This window comes from Solea senegalensis, linkage group LG1, assembly GCF_019176455.1.
Source record: "Solea senegalensis isolate Sse05_10M linkage group LG1, IFAPA_SoseM_1, whole genome shotgun sequence".
Classification (NCBI taxonomy): Eukaryota; Metazoa; Chordata; class Actinopteri; order Pleuronectiformes; family Soleidae; genus Solea; species Solea senegalensis.
This window is the reverse complement of record NC_058021.1, coordinates 5,308,517-5,327,540: the sequence shown is the minus strand read 5'-3', so window position 1 is coordinate 5,327,540 and position 19,024 is coordinate 5,308,517. Positions and strand designations below refer to the sequence as shown.

The 19,024-nt window shown below is 40.4% G+C and overlaps 2 protein-coding genes across 7 annotated transcripts in view; one reads left to right on the top strand and one right to left on the bottom strand.

Annotated features, from left to right (window-relative positions):
* Positions 1-19,024, bottom strand: part of rnf220a (ring finger protein 220a) — a 150,728-nt gene that overhangs the window by 107,514 nt on the left and 24,190 nt on the right. The gene's annotated exons all lie outside the window — the stretch shown is intronic.
* On the top strand, positions 6,243-16,483 carry LOC122767933. 3 transcript variants are annotated; one of them, XM_044023512.1, is made up of 15 exons: positions 6,243-7,344; positions 7,486-7,648; positions 7,741-7,933; positions 8,546-8,620; positions 9,365-9,439; positions 10,183-10,257; positions 11,002-11,076; positions 11,778-11,852; positions 12,020-12,157; positions 12,340-12,405; positions 12,594-14,580; positions 14,683-14,748; positions 14,877-15,056; positions 15,160-15,225; positions 15,327-16,483. In XM_044023512.1, the coding sequence occupies exons 1-15, from the start codon at positions 7,236-7,238 to the stop codon at positions 15,539-15,541; spliced, it is 3,558 nt and encodes a 1,185-aa protein (XP_043879447.1). In that variant the 5' UTR covers positions 6,243-7,235; the 3' UTR covers positions 15,542-16,483. The 3 variants fall into 3 exon arrangements, with proteins under 3 accessions (XP_043879447.1, XP_043879455.1, XP_043879462.1); XM_044023520.1 differs by lacking the exon at positions 12,020-12,157; XM_044023527.1 differs by lacking the exons at positions 15,160-15,225; positions 15,327-16,483 and having other exon boundaries at positions 14,844-14,945.

Sequence of the window (19,024 nt, the reverse complement as noted above, 5' to 3'; positions counted from 1 at the left end):
AATGACGGTGGTTAGGATGAAGAACACGCATGTTTAGGTTGCAGGCGACATGTGGGGTCCTGTGTGTGTGTGCAGATTATAAACCCCCACCATGTTGTTGTTTTCAGGAGGTGTTGTGTTATGATTAGGGAAGGGCCAGGTCCGCTCAGGGTGAGGACTACAACTGTGGCTAATGCATATGTTCAAGTGTGTGTAGTCTCTGACGCAGGAGCAGATATAACAAATAACATCTCTCTGGCACAAACACACATACTCGTGCCTCATTAGCACTAATATTGTCTCACACAGGTAAATTTATGATTGGACACGAGTACAGACAGCTAATCAGCAACCGACCACAAAGAGCCCCTCTGTGGTTAGAAGATAAAGAAGCCCACCCACCCACACACACACACACACATGCATGCACACACCTGTAGCTTGCAGATAAGCACTCGCCCGCGATGATATAGAAACAACAGGTCCTGATTTACTACTTTGGATAACTGCAACAAAATGCCTGATTATGCTTCCTTCACTGTGACCGTGTGTGCGTGTGTGCGAGTTACAGGCGCCTTGATTTGTGAGCTCTCGCTGATGAAAGCAATCTGTCACCGGGTGGCTCTGCTCCTGTCGGCCACAATCATACGCGGCTGCATCTGTGCGCATTGTGAGCGCGGCGCGTAAAGGTTGCATCATAGATTTACAGCCGTCTCCCATGGCGAAACATGCAACACGGTTCTTCCTGTAGTGACTGACAATGGACGCTGGATTAACGGTCTGCCCTCAGCCTTCCTCCTGTCTCCTTCTCTCCCTCCCTCTCTTTCTCTGGCCCACTGTTTCTCACTGCTTGTTAAAATCCAACTCCTAATTGGTGCTTGTGGAGCCCGGTGATATACTATCAGCAATCTTTCTTACACAGGCTGAAGAAAAGGAGACATTTATTTTGGTGGTCTTTGGTCCGGCTCTTTTCTCTTCGGTGTCGCCTGGACAGTGTCTGATTCCTTATCTGCTCTGCTCCTCCTCACACTCTGCTTTGTTACTCGTTTAGCAAAATTGCTCTTTTTCTTTCTGCAGAGGAGAGTTAACGATTTCCTTGGCCAACTTTTGCATCTTCGTCCAAATCATTAATAGGCAAAATGAATGACTTTAAGAGTGTATTTTATAAAAATGTGATTGCATACTTCACATATCAGTCCAAGGATTGTGTATTCACATTGTGTATTCAGTGAAACCCAAATATACACAGATATATATTCCAGAAGGGTTTGAGCAGTAGCACTGGAATTTATTTCCAGTAGGATCAGCAGCATTTCAAAAAATAATACAAAAAAACAATGGAAAAAAAGGTGAATTTTGAAATAACAGAAAGTTCCCACACACTGGAGTCAGAGCTGCCAACAGAGACAGGAAGTCCTTTAAGTCTCCTGAACACATCGTCGCTGCTCTCAGACATGCACTGAAGCCTGGACACTTTACCTTTATTGTATGTGAACACAAAGGTCCACAGATTCTCCACAGCAGGAGAAGATCCAGTTAAATGTGTGTGAGTGTCCTCCTTTGTGCATGCTCACCTCCTCACCTGGATCCTCTCAGGATTCTCCTGCTGTTGTGAACGCATCTCACCTGCATCTGTGTTTGTCATATCGCTATGTGAGCGGCAAAACTCTGGAGAACGTCCAGAACCCAAACCTCCGGACACTAATGTCTGAAAATAGCTTCAATAGATCAGAATGACATATGTGAAAGTTCTGGCACAAGCGAGCAGACCTTGAGCTGAGCAAGTGAGCGACATCTGTTTGCAGTTGATTCACTTATCGGCATCAGTAATATTAGAACTGGTGTCGTGTTTTTAATGTTGTGGCTAATCTGTGCAACCCCCCTCCCTCACTTTTATGTAAATAATTCTGTATTTTACATTTTAGCTGCATCTCTCTCTCCCTGTGCCCGCTCCATCCCTCTCTCTCTCTCTCTCCCTCCCTCTCTCTGTGCTGAGGCCATAGATCTCTCTAACAGGCACTATCTGCAGCCCTAAGCCCTAATGAGGCATCATAAGGCGAACAGTTTGCAGCAGCACCACGCTCCTCTTTTATTTGCCAAACCATATCTCTTCCTCTCGCCCCCCCGCTCCTGATTGCCCTCTCCTCGTCTCTCAATTGCTCTATCAGTCTGCCCTGCTCACCATATCTCTCCCTCACTGCCTCTTTCCTCCCCTCGTTCCCTCCATTTCCTCCCATTCCCTTGCCCTCTCTCTCTCTCTCTGGTGCGCTTTGCCGCCATTGTGTTTTATCTCTCTTCTCATTCACCCGTTGAGCTCCCACTCCCCTCTCGCTGTCGAAGTGGTTTGAATCATATCTGGCCGTCTACATATGCTAAAGCCTGTGTAATTACAGCAGCTCTTAAATAAAGACACGCTCCTAAAGCTGTCAGCTGGAATCACAGCCAAACAAGGCAGGAGGGGCCTCCCAGCAGCAACAAAGCTGTCATAGATAGCTATGGATTTATCACCGGCAACAATGAGGGAAGAGGGAGGGAGAGAGAAAAGAATATATTTCACATAATGTGTCAGAGTTACGGGTCTGCATCTCTCCGTCACTGAACGAGCCAATACATTAAAGACACATATGTGGTTCCTTATTAGGACGTAGTGCAATTTAACGCGGGTTCAGTCAAGGCAAATGCCATATTATGCAAAAAGAATATTCAGCGTGGATGAGGCGCAGGTATTTATCGCTATAGTTATGTGTTGTTGGGTTTTTTTTTCCCGCCAAACTATTTCTCAGATAATAAACTTGACATCATTCAGTTCAGTCATTAACGGCAGAGTGAGCACACACTTGTGATTCATTAAAACAGACAGATTTGCCCCAGTGGTGATACAGTGAGGTCAAATGTTGGTCCTGTCACATGACTGGGATGGACGGGTGGACAGAGGAGAAGTCCATGCAGACAATAAAAGGTCTTCCCTTCCTGTAAATACAGCGTAACGCTGCTAAATGACATTTATCTTCATGTTGAGCTCAATGTGGAAACTTTCTGCAAAATAATCTGATCAATTCCTTCATTTTGCTGTTGAAGATCCTCAGGCAGATGTTGCCAGGTCTTAAAAAGTCCAGTGTGTAAACATGAATCTTCCCTCCCTTTACCAGGTGCGTAAGGGAGCTACAGTGGCCTTCATAATCCTAAATGGATGTAGACATGCTTTAACAACTCTCTCCTTCTTCCTTCTTCTTCGTTAGGTTTATGTTTTCGGTAGTATATTCTATTTCTACTAATAAACCCTCCTGAACGTTACAAGCAAGCTGACCTAGTATTTCTGAGCTGACAGATGGACACAAATAAAACATGTTTTTAAATGTACTTCCATGTGAAGTTAAGATGTCAAATAAGAAATGAGGACGGGGGGAAAAAAGCTGAGCATCCGAACCATTTATCGTGATGAAATACGGCTCACTCGAGCCAATTCCTTGGCCACATTCTCTGAAAATCACTGTATGCATGATCCATCTCAAACCATTATGACAGCTCTTTAAAACAACAGTGAAAGAATTCCCTCAGTGCCAAACAAAGACGTCTATTCAAGCTCCACACGTCTCCTTCTTTGACCAGAGACGCCTCCCGTCTGTCCAAATGTAACAGCTTAGGTCAATAGCATCCCCGCCACCGTGCTTTTAGGGATGAATTTCAGTCTGTCTTTGAACCTGCACTGGCTACACCTAAATGAGACATCCATGTGTTTGTCTCCTCCACCTCCACCTTTAGTTCCCCAAAACCACATCTGTTCCTCCTTTCCCCGTTTATGTTTGCCTCACAACTTTTCACAACTTGTAGGAATTTGAAATCCATGACTTTTTTTTTTTGAATCAATATCATCATCGTCACCATCCCCACCTTTGCTCATTATTGTCCTCGACTCCTCTACCAAGCCTCCCCCGTCTTTGTTGTCTCTTTATCCTCCCACTCCTTTTCCTCCTCTTCATCCTCCTCCTCATTCTCCCTCCCTTATTCCATTGCCCCCTCTCTGTCTTGACTTCTGTAATTCATCAGTGCAAGCAGCAGTACAGATTGATCAGCCTCTAAAGGCAGTGCTGTGTGTGCTGCTGATTTAGCAGTAACCTCTGCTGAATAGTGAGCAGTGTGTGTGTGTGTGTGTGTGTGTGTGTGTGTGTGTGTGTGTGTGTGTGAGTGTGTGAGACACCGGGGGAAAGTGGAGAGGACATTTTTTAAAATGTATTAATCGCTGTGGTAACGGGATGAGAGAGGCTGAGACAGGCCCATCTTTTGAGAGAGAGAGCGAGCGTATGTGACACATGCTCACACACAAACACACAATCCTACAAACACAAATACACAAAGCTGCATTCTAATATCCCAAGGGTTCAAGCCAAGTGCTTCACACTCTTGTATCAGCCAACACGGGCGTGCACAGGCCACACACACACACACACACACACACACACACACACACACACACACACACACACACACACACACACACACACACACACGCACGCCTAAGACACAATCCTCACTCTCACGCCACCTATGGGGAAATATAAAGCAATTTATCACTAATCACTAGACTCCCTAACTTTGTATTCATCTGGATTTCCTAGGATGAATAGCTTTCCGCAGCAATTTCTTCAGTTATTTCTGAAGGAAAAAAATGCATTTTTGTTTGTTATGCACAAACATTTGAGTATGTTCCTGTTTCTCTTATCTACTATGTCTGACGCATCCTGTTTCACAGATAACTGCACGAATAAAGGAAAGTGATAGAAATGTGTTCTTGGATCAGGAATATTAAGTGTAAAACAAATTCCCCGTCATAATGAACTGATTTTTCACAATTTACGGACAAGAATTCACAAATAATTTGAAATCCTTTCATTAACTTGCAGCACTTTGGCTTGTGTGTGGTCGCCTTCTTCAAAAGAGCAAGAGGTGGTGCAGGAGGAGGAGGTGGAGCGGGGAAAGAGGAGATGAGAGAAGAGCAAGGAGGAGGCGGTGGAGGAGAAGGAGAGGGATGGAGGCAGAGGAGCTGGCGCAAGTAGAGGAGAGGTGACAAGTCGACGGGGACAGACAGGGATGAATAATTTATCAACACTTCTGATGGACAGATTAGGGGGAAAAAATGAAGAGAGATGGAGCGAGAGAGAGAGAGAGAGAGAGAGAAAGGGAGAGAGGAGGGTGGGGGGGAGAGGAAGTGAGATTGAAAGCAGAGGAAGGGGAGGAATAAAATGACAAACGGAAAACAGAAAAAGAAGAAGAAAGCAAGTGAAGGCTGGAGGGGCCACACACTGGAGCTCTTTGATCCTAACAAACCCCTCTCACCCTGACACCACCATGCCATCTGTGGCCCACACTGTGTGTGTGTGTGTGTGTGTGTGTGTGTGTGTGTGTGTGCACTTGTTTTCATGACAAATCAGGACATTTTTATGATAACACACCAACAATATCAGTACGTTGAGAAATATGAGGACATTTTAGAGGTCCTCATTTTTCTGACCATTATATGGTGTTCTGGACCCTCCAAACATGCTCCCAGACTGAAAATCTCCAAAGTCCTAAAATGTCACAATTTTCAAGAATCGAGTGTGTGTGTGTGTTAAAATTTTTGATGACGCCAACTAGTGGCCAGTGTTGGTACTTTAACACACTTTTCACACACTTGTACTCATATGTCACTTTTAGACACACTCACACACTCTCCTACATTTGAACAGGCTTTATACATTAATTCACCTGCTACCACCTTATCATCCACATTTTCTATAAAATCAGAGTCAAATAAATATATTCCCAATTGTTATAGTTGATCTAATTGTCTTATGTTCTATAAGAAAGCAATATTTATTTCCTTTTCTTTGTGGCACTAAATCAACATATGTGCATTTTTTTTTCCAGACCACCTGAGGTATCAGAACATGTATGCTACAGTAATTATTACACGAATGTATTTTTATCTGACCATAAAAACAAAAAGAAATCGGAATATATATGTATGTATATATGTATACATACTGTACATATATGCAGACATATATTTATATTTATATGTATAATGTTTCATAAAGATATACAGTATGTATATATATATATATATATATATATATATAAGCTGGACAGTATAAATTGAGTAGTTTAAACTGTAAGCCAAATAATATGCATGACAGGCAGGCCCAACGCTTGAACCAGATTTTTTTGTTGCACACATATATATATATATATACAAAATCCACTTTATCCACTTTAATACACTCATGTATTGTAGACATTTGAGATGAATGCTGCCACACACTGCATATTTGGTTATACAGTCAATAACACAGCCTCTGATTGGTTAGTAAGTCGGCAAGGAAGCCTGTGATTGGCCAATAGACTGAGCTGAGGCATACCAAGATGGCTGAGTTGTTAACGTTGCTAAAGTTGCTAAATAATCCACAGTGTAGGATCTATCATTGTGAATGTATTTTATAAAGTCGGCCATGGAACCGAACGGTCCATAACTTGATTTTAAAGCTTCTGAAATGTATAAGACCGCACTGGCACTCTCGACGAACGTCCCATCCAGGAACTTCAGTACTGTGGAGATATCCATCTTGGCATATACAAGATCTTTGACGTCATTTGCAACGCTGACACGCACTGAAGAGGTAAGTTAAAGATAATTTAAAAGGAACTACAAGCAAATTATTCCAAGTGACTAGACGAAGTGCCTGATACATTTTGAATCATTAATTTTTCTTTATTGTCATCTTCATACAGAGTTAAAGTTGTGTTAATTTTAGCTGTTTAAGTTTTAACAATCCCCATGTGAGCTTAACTTAGCTAATTGGCTAACAATTAAGGTGATGGACATGCTGTACTCCATGGAAAACGAACCAAACAAACGTTTTCTTCATTTTTTTCGACAGAGACAGTTGTCTAAAATGTTTTCAACAGTTTGTTAGCCTACAATAGAAGATGCTGGTAGTTATTGACATGAGTCATACATGTGTTCAGTCGTCAGGTCCTCATATTGTTTAGCTTTGAAAGGACTGAAGTGTGTGTGAGGCAGTGTTTATCTTTGGATTTGTTTTGGATGTGCTTCTTTGTTTAGGTAATGTAGTTAGGCTACTATTGTCATCACAGTTGCTTTCTAAGCAAGTATTTGCATTTTTTGCAAAGCTATCTCACTGTAGGTTTGTAATTTCCACATGTCCATTTCCATTCCACAATAACAGGTTTGAAGAGCACATGGCCAAGTGAATACCATGTCAAAAAGAAGACCCAGACTTACTCCTCAAGCTGAGGCTACTCAATTTATTTTGTCTGGACATGACAAGACTTGTTTGAAAGTTCAATGGATCAATGTCTTTAAAGGTATGTTATATAATTCCTTATGGTTCCCAGCACCTCTTCTTGCTGTTAGAACAAAACTTTGTTCTGCATATGTTTTGTCAGTTTGTAAATCTGATGTACATTGTTCTACCTAACACTGATTTGTGGAATTTGTTATATCAGGTCGTGGTGTATTTGCCTGTGCACCCATCGAAAAGGGTTCCTTTGTGGTAGAATACCGTGGGGAGTTCATCTCAAAATATGAACGGGACAAGAGGCAAAAGAAGTACACAGAGAAGCAAAATGCATTCCTGTTTGATGTTGACTGGAACAGTGACATTTGGTGGTATGTAGAGACCTAGAGAATAATCATGTGTTCTCAACAGTATTATGGGTTTGGATGAGAAAACTTCAATAATTTCCCTTCTTCAATTGTAGCATTGATGCCTCGCGTGAAGATGGCTCACTGGGCCGGCTGGTTAATGATGACCACAAGTCCCCAAACTGCAAAATCAAAAAAATGACAGTCCAGGGTAAACCTCATCTTTGCTTGTTTGCTATCCAAAACATCCAAGCAGAGACTGAAATAACCTATGACTATGGCAAATCTCAGTGGCCTTGGCGAGCTTTGGTAAGTAAATCCTCTTGATAGCTTATTGTAGTATCATATAAACAGTGTTATGAGATAATAAGATAAAAAAATATATGTTATTTGCACTTTTCGATAACTTCATGCTGGTTAATTTACATGATTGAATTTTAGGGGAATTTGATGTATTTAGATTAATTTCTGGTCTACAGCTTTCTTAGACAGCAACAGAAGATGATAGTAGTTATTGAAATGAGTAAAACATGTGTTCAGTCGTCAGGTCCTCATATTGTTTAACTGTGAAAGACTTGAGTGTGTGTTTGGTTCCACGTCCTCATATTGTTTAGCTGTGAAAAGACTTGAGTGTGTGTTTGGTTCCACGTCCTCATATTGTTTAGCTGTGAAAGACTTGAGTGTGTGTTTGGTTTCACGTCCTCATATGGTCTGACCCACTGACTGTAGAGTGTGTGTGTGTTACAGTGTCCCCAAATTGTTGGGAAGTACATCATTTACAATGATAACAATTTCTATAGAGTCTGGAAGAATAAGTCTAGATCCTCATGAAACAAGTGTTATGTTTTATAATAAGTTCTGCTCTACTGTATGTTATAGTATACAATATATCTGACTGTGTACTGTTGTGTTTTGTTGCAGACATCAAGTGATGAGATTGGGACTAATTCAGCAGACCCTGAAGTCAGTGAGAGATCCACTGCATCCTGTGAACAGGTGATTAAACGTGTATTTTTCTCCTCTAATCTAAATAAAATTCCCTTTCACTGCATTAAAACTATACATTAGTGTACAGTTCTCATATCAGAGTATTGTCAGCATTTGTTTCTGAAATATTTAGCAGAGAGAAACTTTTGTTACATTTAACTTTCCATGAAAACATTAAATCGATCATCACTTCCACTAAATTCTATAATATTTGTTATTTTACAGATGCTTTTGTTCATTTAACCTCTTGTTAGTTAGTTTAAATGATTGAATTTAAGGGGAATTTGATGTATTTAGATAGATTTCTGGTCTGCAGCTTTCTTAGACAGCAACAGAAGATGATAGTAGTTATTGGAATGAGTAAAACATGTGTTCAGTCGTCAGGTCCTCATATTGTTTAACTGTGAAAGACTTGAGTGTGTGTTTGGTTTCACGTCCTTATATTGTTTAGCTGTGAAAGACTTAAGTGTGTGTTTGGTTTCACGTCCTCATATTGTTTAGCTGTGAAAGACTTAAGTGTGTTTGGTTTCACGTCCTCATATGGTCTGACCCACTGACTGTAGAGTGTGTGTGTGTTACAGTGTCCCCAAATTGTTGGGAAGTACATCATTTACAATGATAACAATTTCTATAGAGTCTGGAAGAATAAGTCTAGATCCTCATGAAACAAGTGTTATGTTTTATAATAAGTTCTGCTCTACTGTATGTTATAGTATACAATATATCTGACTGTGTACTGTTGTTTTGTTGCAGACATCAAGTGATGAGATTGGGACTAATTCAGCAGACCCTGAAGTCAGTGAGAGATCCACTGCATCCTGTGAACAGGTGATTAAACGTGTATTTTTCTATTTTTATCTCAATAAAATTCCCTTTCACTGCATTAAAACTATACATTAGTGTACAGTTCTCATATCACAGTATTGTCAGCATTTGTTTCTGAAATATTTAGCAGAGAGAAACTTTTGTTACATTTAACTTTCCATGAAAACATTAAATCGATCATCACTTCCACTAAATTCTATAATATTTGTTATTTTACAGATGTTTTTGTTCATTTAACCTCTTGTTAGTTAGTTTAAATGATTGAATTTAAGGGGAATTTGATGTATTTAGATTAATTTCTGGTCTACAGCTTTCTTAGACAGCAACAGAAGATGATAGTAGTTATTGAAATGAGTAAAACATGTGTTCAGTCGTCAGGTCCTCATATTGTTTAACTGTGAAAGACTTGAGTGTGTGTTTGGTTCCACGTCCTCATATTGTTTAGCCAGACTTGAGTGTGTGTTTGGTTCCACGTCCTCATATTGTTTAGCTGTGAAAGACTTGAGTGTGTGTGTTTGGTTTCACGTCCTCATATGGTCTGACCCACTGACTGTAGAGTGTGTGTGTGTTACAGTGTCCCCAAATTGTTGGGAAGTACATCATTTACAATGATAACAATTTCTATAGAGTCTGGAAGAATAAGTCTAGATCCTCATGAAACAAGTGTTATGTTTTATAATAAGTTCTGCTCTACTGTATGTTATAGTATACAATATATCTGACTGTGTACTGTTGTTTTGTTGCAGACATCAAGTGATGAGATTGGGACTAATTCAGCAGACCCTGAAGTCAGTGAGAGATCCACTGCATCCTGTGAACAGGTGATTAAACGTGTATTTTTCTATTTTTATCTAAATAAAATTCCCTTTCACTGCATTAAAACTATACATTAGTGTACAGTTCTCATATCAGAGTATTGTCAGCATTTGTTTCTGAAATATTTAGCAGAGAGAAACTTTTGTTACATTTAACTTTCCATGAAAACATTAAATCGATCATCACTTCCACTAAATTCTATAATATTTGTTATTTTACAGATGCTTTTGTTCATTTAACCTCTTGTTAGTTAGTTTAAATGATTGAATTTAAGGGGAATTTGATGTATTTAGATAGATTTCTGGTCTGCAGCTTTCTTAGACAGCAACAGAAGATGATAGTAGTTATTGGAATGAGTAAAACATGTGTTCAGTCGTCAGGTCCTCATATTGTTTAACTGTGAAAGACTTGAGTGTGTGTTTGGTTTCACGTCCTTATATTGTTTAGCTGTGAAAGACTTAAGTGTGTGTTTGGTTTCACGTCCTCATATTGTTTAGCTGTGAAAGACTTAAGTGTGTTTGGTTTCACGTCCTCATATGGTCTGACCCACTGACTGTAGAGTGTGTGTGTGTTACAGTGTCCCCAAATTGTTGGGAAGTACATCATTTACAATGATAACAATTTCTATAGAGTCTGGAAGAATAAGTCTAGATCCTCATGAAACAAGTGTTATGTTTTATAATAAGTTCTGCTCTACTGTATGTTATAGTATACAATATATCTGACTGTGTACTGTTGTTTTGTTGCAGACATCAAGTGATGAGATTGGGACTAATTCAGCAGACCCTGAAGTCAGTGAGAGATCCACTGCATCCTGTGAACAGGTGATTAAACGTGTATTTTTCTCCTCTAATCTAAATAAAATTCCCTTTCACTGCATTAAAACTATACATTAGTGTACAGTTCTCATATCACAGTATTGTCAGCATTTGTTTCTGAAATATTTAGCAGAGAGAAACTTTTGTTACATTTAACTTTCCATGAAAACATTAAATCGATCATCACTTCCACTAAATTCTATAATATTTGTTATTTTACAGATGTTTTTGTTCATTTAACCTCTTGTTAGTTAGTTTAAATGATTGAATTTAAGGGGAATTTGATGTATTTAGATTAATTTCTGGTCTACAGCTTTCTTAGACCGCAACAGAAGATGATAGTAGTTATTGAAATGAGTAAAACATGTGTTCAGTCGTCAGGTCCTCATATTGTTTAACTGTGAAAGACTTGAGTGTGTGTTTGGTTTCACGTCCTCATATTGTTTAGCTGTGAAAGACTTAAGTGTGTTTGGTTTCACGTCCTCATATGGTCTGACCCACTGACTGTAGAGTGTGTGTGTGTGTTACAGTGTCCCCATATTGTTGTGAAGTTTATCATTTACAATGATAACAGTTTCTATAGAGTCTGGAAGAATAAGTCTAGATCCTCATGAAACAAGTGTGCTTATGTTTTATAATAAGTTCTGCTCTACTGTATGTTATAGTACACAATATATCTGACTGTGTACTGTTGTGTTTTGTTGCAGATCTCAAGTGTTGAGATTGGGACTAATTCAGCAGACCCTGAAGTCAGTGAGAGATCCACTGCATCCTGTGAACAGGTGATTAAACGTGTATTTTTTTCTATTTGGAATATAATAGATATCTCAGTTTGGTCCATTGCACCATTTAGAACTGTATGAAATCTAGAATTACTGTATCAGTTGATGTAAAATGTCCACAACATTAATAATCTCATTACTTTACATCTGATTCTTAATTGGGACAGCTGAGAGGAAGCCTCCGTCTGCAAAATCTGAAGCGACACCATTCTCATTGTGAGAAACGTTATGATGAAGCCAAAATAAAGATCTTTGAGAGAGAGAGGCTTAGGACTTTGTGTCTGACAACCAGAATTAATGATTCTGTGAGTAAATAATTTAAAGATGAAAATATTTTATTACAAATGTAGCTCATTCAAAAGTATCTATTGTGTTATACTATTTCTTGGTCTCTTTGTTGTGCAAATTGGGGATTGTTGTGCAATTGGGATTACTGTCCTGTTCAATGAATTTTGATAACTGTATATTGTTAATAATGGTTTTCAAGGTTGAACATCCCTCAGTCCATGATGAAAGACTTCATGTTGGAGACTCCTCAAGCTGTAGTGACCAGGTAATTAATTTGACACATACACACATTACCTATTAAAACAAATTACATTGAAAATATTCATTGTAATTGTTTGTTTTTAATGGCTCATCACTTTCAAAAGTCATGTTATGCACACTGTAATGGTTTCAGAATGATACCCTTGCTATTAATATTGTTTAAGATAATTTTGTTCTCTAATTTTCACTCAGATATCAGATCACGATTCCTCAGATCATTCAGATTATGAAGATATCGACTATGTTCCACAATCACCTGGCAGTTCCTCAGACACAAGTCTTTGCAGTAGGGAACTAAGAATCTCAGAAAATCCTCTGGAAAAGGTCTTCAGGGACACATTTCTGGGTATAGCGTCAACACACAGTGGAGAGATTGCAGGTTCAGAAAAGCCTAGAAGTTTTAGTTCATCACCGATAAGCAATAGTCATAGTTCTTCAGTAAGAAGGTGCAGTGCCGATTCATCTGAGAAGACTCCGAACAATGACAGCGCTATAAAAGTCTCACCATTTCAAAAATCCGGACAAAAAAGCAAGTACAACAAGAAGCAATATTGTTTCTATTGTAAAAAGCCCATTTCTAAATTGGCAAGACACCTTGAATCTGTTCACAGTAATCAGCCTGATGTTGCAAAGGCTCTCAGTTTTAATAAGAAATCTCGCAAAAGAAGAGAGTTGTTTAGGTGTCTTAAGAAGAGAGGAAACTTTGACCATAATGCCACTGTGGCAAGTGATGGTGCTGGAGAATGGGTTCCTTGTCGAAGACCTTCATCAGCAAAACGATCTGATCATTTCAGTCATTGCAAATATTGTCAAGGACTTTATGCAAGAGATTGCCTTTGGAGACACGTAAGAAGGTGCCCTCAGAGGTCAGTTGAAGAGTTTCCCACTGGGCAGAAGAGGATCCGAATTGACTTACCAAAACCTCATGAAATTCATGAAGCTGTTTGGAAGATTGCCTGTGAAATGAACCAGGATGAGATTTCCTTAGTAGTAAGGAGTGAAAGAGAAATTCTTCGCCTTGGCGAGTCATTGTACAATGCAAGAAAACCACATGAAAGAAGAAATGACTACATACGCCAAAAAATGAGAGAGATGGCTAGGTTATTGATAACAGCTAGAGCTACAACACCTTTGAAGTGCACAGAAGACCTTGTCATGCCCAGTAATTTTCGTCATGTGATACAAGCAGTCAGAGCTGTTGCTGGTTATGAGTTGGATAGCAACTCATACAAAATCCCATCCTTGGCTTTAAAACTGGGGCACAGTTTGGCCAAAGTTGCTGGCATTGTGCAGTGCAATGCAATCATTGAAAATCGCCATGAAGTTGCAGAGTTGGCCAAGCAATTTGCCACTCTCTATGAGAAAAAGTGGACAGAGTCCATTTCAGGTGCTGCATTGGGTACACTTCAACAAGCCAAATGGAATAAACCACTGGTTTTACCATTTACTCAGGATGTGACGCTGATGCACAGGTTTCTTGCTATTGAGTGTGCAAAATGCATGAAGGACGTAGAGGAAAGACCTGACAGTACAAGCTTTGGTAATCTTGCTAAAGTGACTTTGACGCAGGTAGTACTTTTTAACAGAAAAAGGCAGGGGGAAGTTTCAAAAATGGAGCTGCAGACTTTCACATCACGAAACCGTACAGAGTTGAATCCTGACATTATGATGGGCCTTACTGAGCTGGAAAAGAATCTTGCAAAGCACTTTGACAGAGTTGAGATTCGTGGTAAAAGGTCAAGAATGGTGCCTGTGCTTCTTACACCTGATATGGTTGCTGCAATGGATCTGCTTATAAAAAACAGAATTGAGTGTCAAGTCCACACAGAGAATGTGTACTTATTTGCACGTCCAGGTGTTCTTTCCCACTACAGAGGCTCTGATTGCCTTCGCACCTACGCCAACCAATGTGGTGCAAAAAACCCAGAGGCACTCACGTCAACAAGACTGCGGAAACAAGTCGCAACTTTGTCCACAGTGCTGAACCTAAAAGAAAATGAAATGGATCAACTTGCCACCTTTCTTGGCCATGACATCCGTGTGCACCGAGAATTCTACCGGCTTCCAGAGAGTACCCTGCAGCTTGCAAAAATCAGCAAACTATTGATTGCAATGGAAAAAGGAAAACTGTCTGACCTGCAGGGGAAAGGGTTGGATGACATTGAGATCAATCCTGAAGGTTAATTTATTTGCATACATAATTTATGGCTTCAAGTGTATCATTTATGTGCTTTTATCCCTTACTTAAAATACTTTTCTTGACTGTGTTTTACTCAATCAGATGAAGTAGCTATGAGTGATGATGACTCCAGTGAAGAAACCAGCAGTCACCTAGATCAGCACATAGGTATTGTGACATGAATATTTCATTGTTGTTAACATTTTTCAGTCTTCCAGGTCATGGTAATCTAACTTGACTTGCTTTTGGTTGCTGCTACAAAGCACCTAGGAATATTGTACTGTGACTTTTTAAAGGCTCGAGAACTGAGACCACTAGGGACCCAACACATGCACCTGACTCTACCACAGTGAACAACATGGAGGACACTTCTGACACAGCCATACTGGACAACATGGAGGACACCTTTGACTCAACTGCACCAGCAGCTCAAAAACATCAGCTCAAAACCATCAGCAATGTTCAACCAATAAATGGTAAAATATAATATAATGGGATTGAAAATGGTATTCTTCTCAGAAGACAGTAAATAAATGTGCTTTTATCATAACAAACATTTTAATTTTTTTTTTTTCCCAGATCACCAGCAAGACACAATACTTGGTACAGCCCAAGTTTCCTTAAAGAGCTCCAACAAAAAGCAAGGTAAAAGAGCATTTGCTGGTCACATTGAAAAAACATTCAGGGTTAGCAGAGAGCCATTAAACCATTGTTAAGCAATTTATATGTGCTTTCATTTTTGACAGCTGAGAAGGTGAGAAGCAAGTGGACAGGTGATGAAGTTCAGGCTGTTGAACGACACATGATTCGTTTCATAACAAGCTGCAAAGTACCAGGTAAAAGGGACTGTGATGCCTGTCTTCAGGCAGAGTCGGAAGCTCTGAAAGACAGAGACTGGTCTGCCATCAAATACTACATTCATAACCGAATCACAGCATTAAAAAGGAAGATGAATAGATAGAATGCACTGTGATAGATGCAGTTGAACTTTTTTCTTTTTATTTTGTACAAGACTGTGTGAAGGTGTTCACTGCAGCCAAATGTTCAGATTTATGAGCACCTGTTGTGCGGTTGTTAATTTGATTGATTGGTTCTTACCTTGTTTTTAGAGAGATAGCACTTGACGGAAGTGCTAGTTGGGCCACAAAGTCTTGTTTTTTCAAATCAGTGTAAGGGAATCCCTGTTATGGATGCACAGTGTTATTTTTTCATGTAAATGTTGTTTGTTTGTTGTTTGTAACATAACAAACATGTTTTGTGTACTGCATGACCTGCAGTAGATGAAAGGAGGCACAGACCTGTGTTGCTCATTCTGGGCCTTGTTTATCTTTTCATTAAAAGCAAGAAAGGCAGAAAGTGTTCCCAGGATTTTTTTCACTTGAACATTTACTGCTTCATAAATCCAACACAATAATAAGTAGACTGACCACATTTGCTCACTTTTGTTGTATGAACATGTGATATTTCTTACCAGGTTACCTGATCAGTGAGCATATACATGTCTGATTATTATGTAGATATTTCAGACGTATATAACAGAAAAGTTGCAAATTATGACTCTATCCCAACTTGGTCTTTATAAGTCACAAAAACTTGAAAATTGTGTGTATCTAAGGGTTTCACAATTCACTGACATATGTATATATACATATATAATGACACAACATGAAATAACAGTGTTTGATGTCATGGTACTCATTTGTCACATAAACCTGACAATGTCCCCATAAGTAGCATTAAATTCAGGTTTGACCAAAATATAGCCCTAGCCAAAATCTCAATAGATCAATGCATTCCTGAAAGCAGCCACAAGAGGCATTTTCATTCCCAGGGCTCTAGGTCACTGGGAAAGGCACGTCCTAATATGTCACGTTTTTCTCACACGTCCTGATATGTCCTGAAAACACGTAGTGTGTGTGTGTGTGAGTGTGTGAGACACAGAGAGAGAGTGAGTGACAAAGGGACATGGAGACATGGGGAAGCATCGACCAATGATGTATGAATATTTTTAAGGTCAACATCAAACCATCACTTGTTTTACCTGCAACATCACATGTGAATGTGACATTGACCGGTTTAATAAAATTGACAAAGTCGCGCTTATCGTCACACAACTGAAGGCCTCCCGTTATCATGATGCTCTGGTACAGGACACTGAATATGTACAAAGTTTAAATGCCACAATTAGCATTCTGACCACTTATTGACGTATGTGACACCTCGCCACGCAATGTGCATATTGACGTGAATTATGAACACAGCGATGACAAGACAGAGGTGCCCAAAGTGCCCTCAGGTGCTACGATGCATTCATTACACGCACACGCACACGCACACACACACACACGCGTCACCATCGTCTCCACCTGCTTTGACTTTCACATGTTCTTTCTCGTTTTCTCTTCCTCTCACTGTGGCGGCCTGTTGGTTGCACCTGCCTTTCATTATTGTCGCCAGCACTTTTCAGCTTATACCACTGACCGTGTGTGTGTGTGTGTGTGTGTGTGTCAGCAGGAGCAGGGTCAGCATGCAGCCCACTGACATTGACACTGTAGACAATGACCCCACCATGTCAGAGTCTTCACCTCCCTCCTCCACCACACAAACTGCCCTAACTGGTTGCCCCCAGTGAGCAGGCATTACCAGTCAGTGACTACACATACACACTCATATACACAGCGACGTGCTTCCCTGACATTGATGCAGAGTCAGGCAGAACTTTACAGCACATCTTTGCTCAGCGCCATCTTGGAGATCATATTTGAATGAGAGGGCGGAGCTTACCGGGAGCATTAATTGCTTGACATCCACTGTCGGTAACAACATAGCCACATGCTGAGGTCTTCCGTCAATACGGAATCAATATGTCTTTGAATGAGGGTCACATCTATTTGGCTCTAAATTAAACCACGGTTTAAAAACTGGACCGGACTGAGGCCATAAACTCCCCAGGAAAATATTTGAAGACATTATAGATGCGAGACACCCACGGTCATTTAGGTCTTCATATACAATCTGTGGTGCTGACGCGTTTACCCTCTCCTCTGAGCAGATTATTTGAAATATAAATGAGTTGAGATTTGATTACAACAAACCCCCCCTGAGATGCATCATCTCATTTTCAACAACAAAAGTTTGAAAGGGCCGTTGTTTCTTTTTCCTCTGCAGCAGTGTTGCGTGAAGTGAAGACAGCGTCTAAGTCAGTAACTTGTAATGGAGCAAGCCTGAGGTCACTTTTCTCTTATTATCACCATCTTCAGTATGATTTGGGAGCTTGATTCTAATCTTCCCACCACTGGCCTTTCGGTCCTGACCCAGTCACTGTGCGACAGCGCTCTGACAGTCGCATGAAAGCACACACAGGGTCCCTAACAGACAGCCGAGCACCGACTGGCGACGTCCCATAGGTCATTAGGCTTCTTCCTGGAAAACAAGGCAGAGCTAACAAGTGCACAGCGAGGTTTAGAGCGGTGTTAGTGTCGAGATGAGAGAAAAGCTCGTCTCTGTGGCTGGCTCGGCTCGTGTGTGTGTGTGTGTGTGTGTGTGTGTTTTCACTCGCTGATGCTTTTATTTTCTCTCCCTGTCTCTAAGTGTGTAACAGACAGACACACAGACAGAGCAAGAAAGTTAGACGCCCTAAAGAACAACAAACTAAGTCAGGCTGTGTGTTCCTGCCTGTCGGGAATAATCTATTCTGTTCACTCTGGAACATGAACGTGAATCACGTTTGATTGATTATACAATCAAATATATTTTATTTTTGCTTAACAATGCTGTCTGTGTATGAAGGAAGCGAGGAGAAATGATCAGGCTGTGTTAAGCACTTGTGCACACACACACACACACACACACACACCCTCCCCTGCTGGGTGTAGAGGAGAATCAATATGTCTTTGAATGAGGGTCAGAAGGGTTGTCTGCCCAGGGAGAGCTGACAGATTTGCTCTCTTTTACTCTGCTAAGCTCCTGCCTGCTTCTAACACCCCGTGACACACACACACACACACACACACACACACACACACACACTTACAGATGGAGACCACACAAACATGTAGATGGGAAAACACACTCACACATACAAAGATGTGACGCTTCACCAGGAGGAGGCCAGAATTCCCAGCATTTTGCCACAGGGATGTAATATTAGACATTGCACATCGAAATGAACCCTGCTGCGTTCCCCCCACCACCACCACCACCACCACCAACTGTGTGTGTGTGTGTGTGTGTGTGTGTGTGAGAGACAGAGTGGTGATGGCAGGAGGAACCAGGTTTGGACAACATGGCCTCTCAACACAGTTGGTAAGTGTCAGAACACACAAAGTCACACAGAGTAAAAGGGGAAAAAAGGAGTCAAATGGTACAAAAATGAACACACACACAATTAAAGTGACACACACTCACCCCGAGCAGCAGATTAGCCCCCTGCTCTTGACTTTTA

What these genes read in the sequence shown, in the direction of transcription:
- LOC122767933 (XM_044023512.1), top strand. Translation starts at nt 7,236, where the DNA reads ATGTCAAAAAGAAGACCCAGACTTACTCCTCAAGCTGAGGCTACTCAA. An exon ending in CCACTGCATCCTGTGAACAG is followed by an intron (nt 8,621 to 9,364) that starts GTGATTAAACGT and finishes GTTTTGTTGCAG; the next exon opens with ACATCAAGTGATGAGATTGG. An exon ending in CCTCAAGCTGTAGTGACCAG is followed by an intron (nt 12,406 to 12,593) that starts GTAATTAATTTG and finishes ATTTTCACTCAG; the next exon opens with ATATCAGATCACGATTCCTC.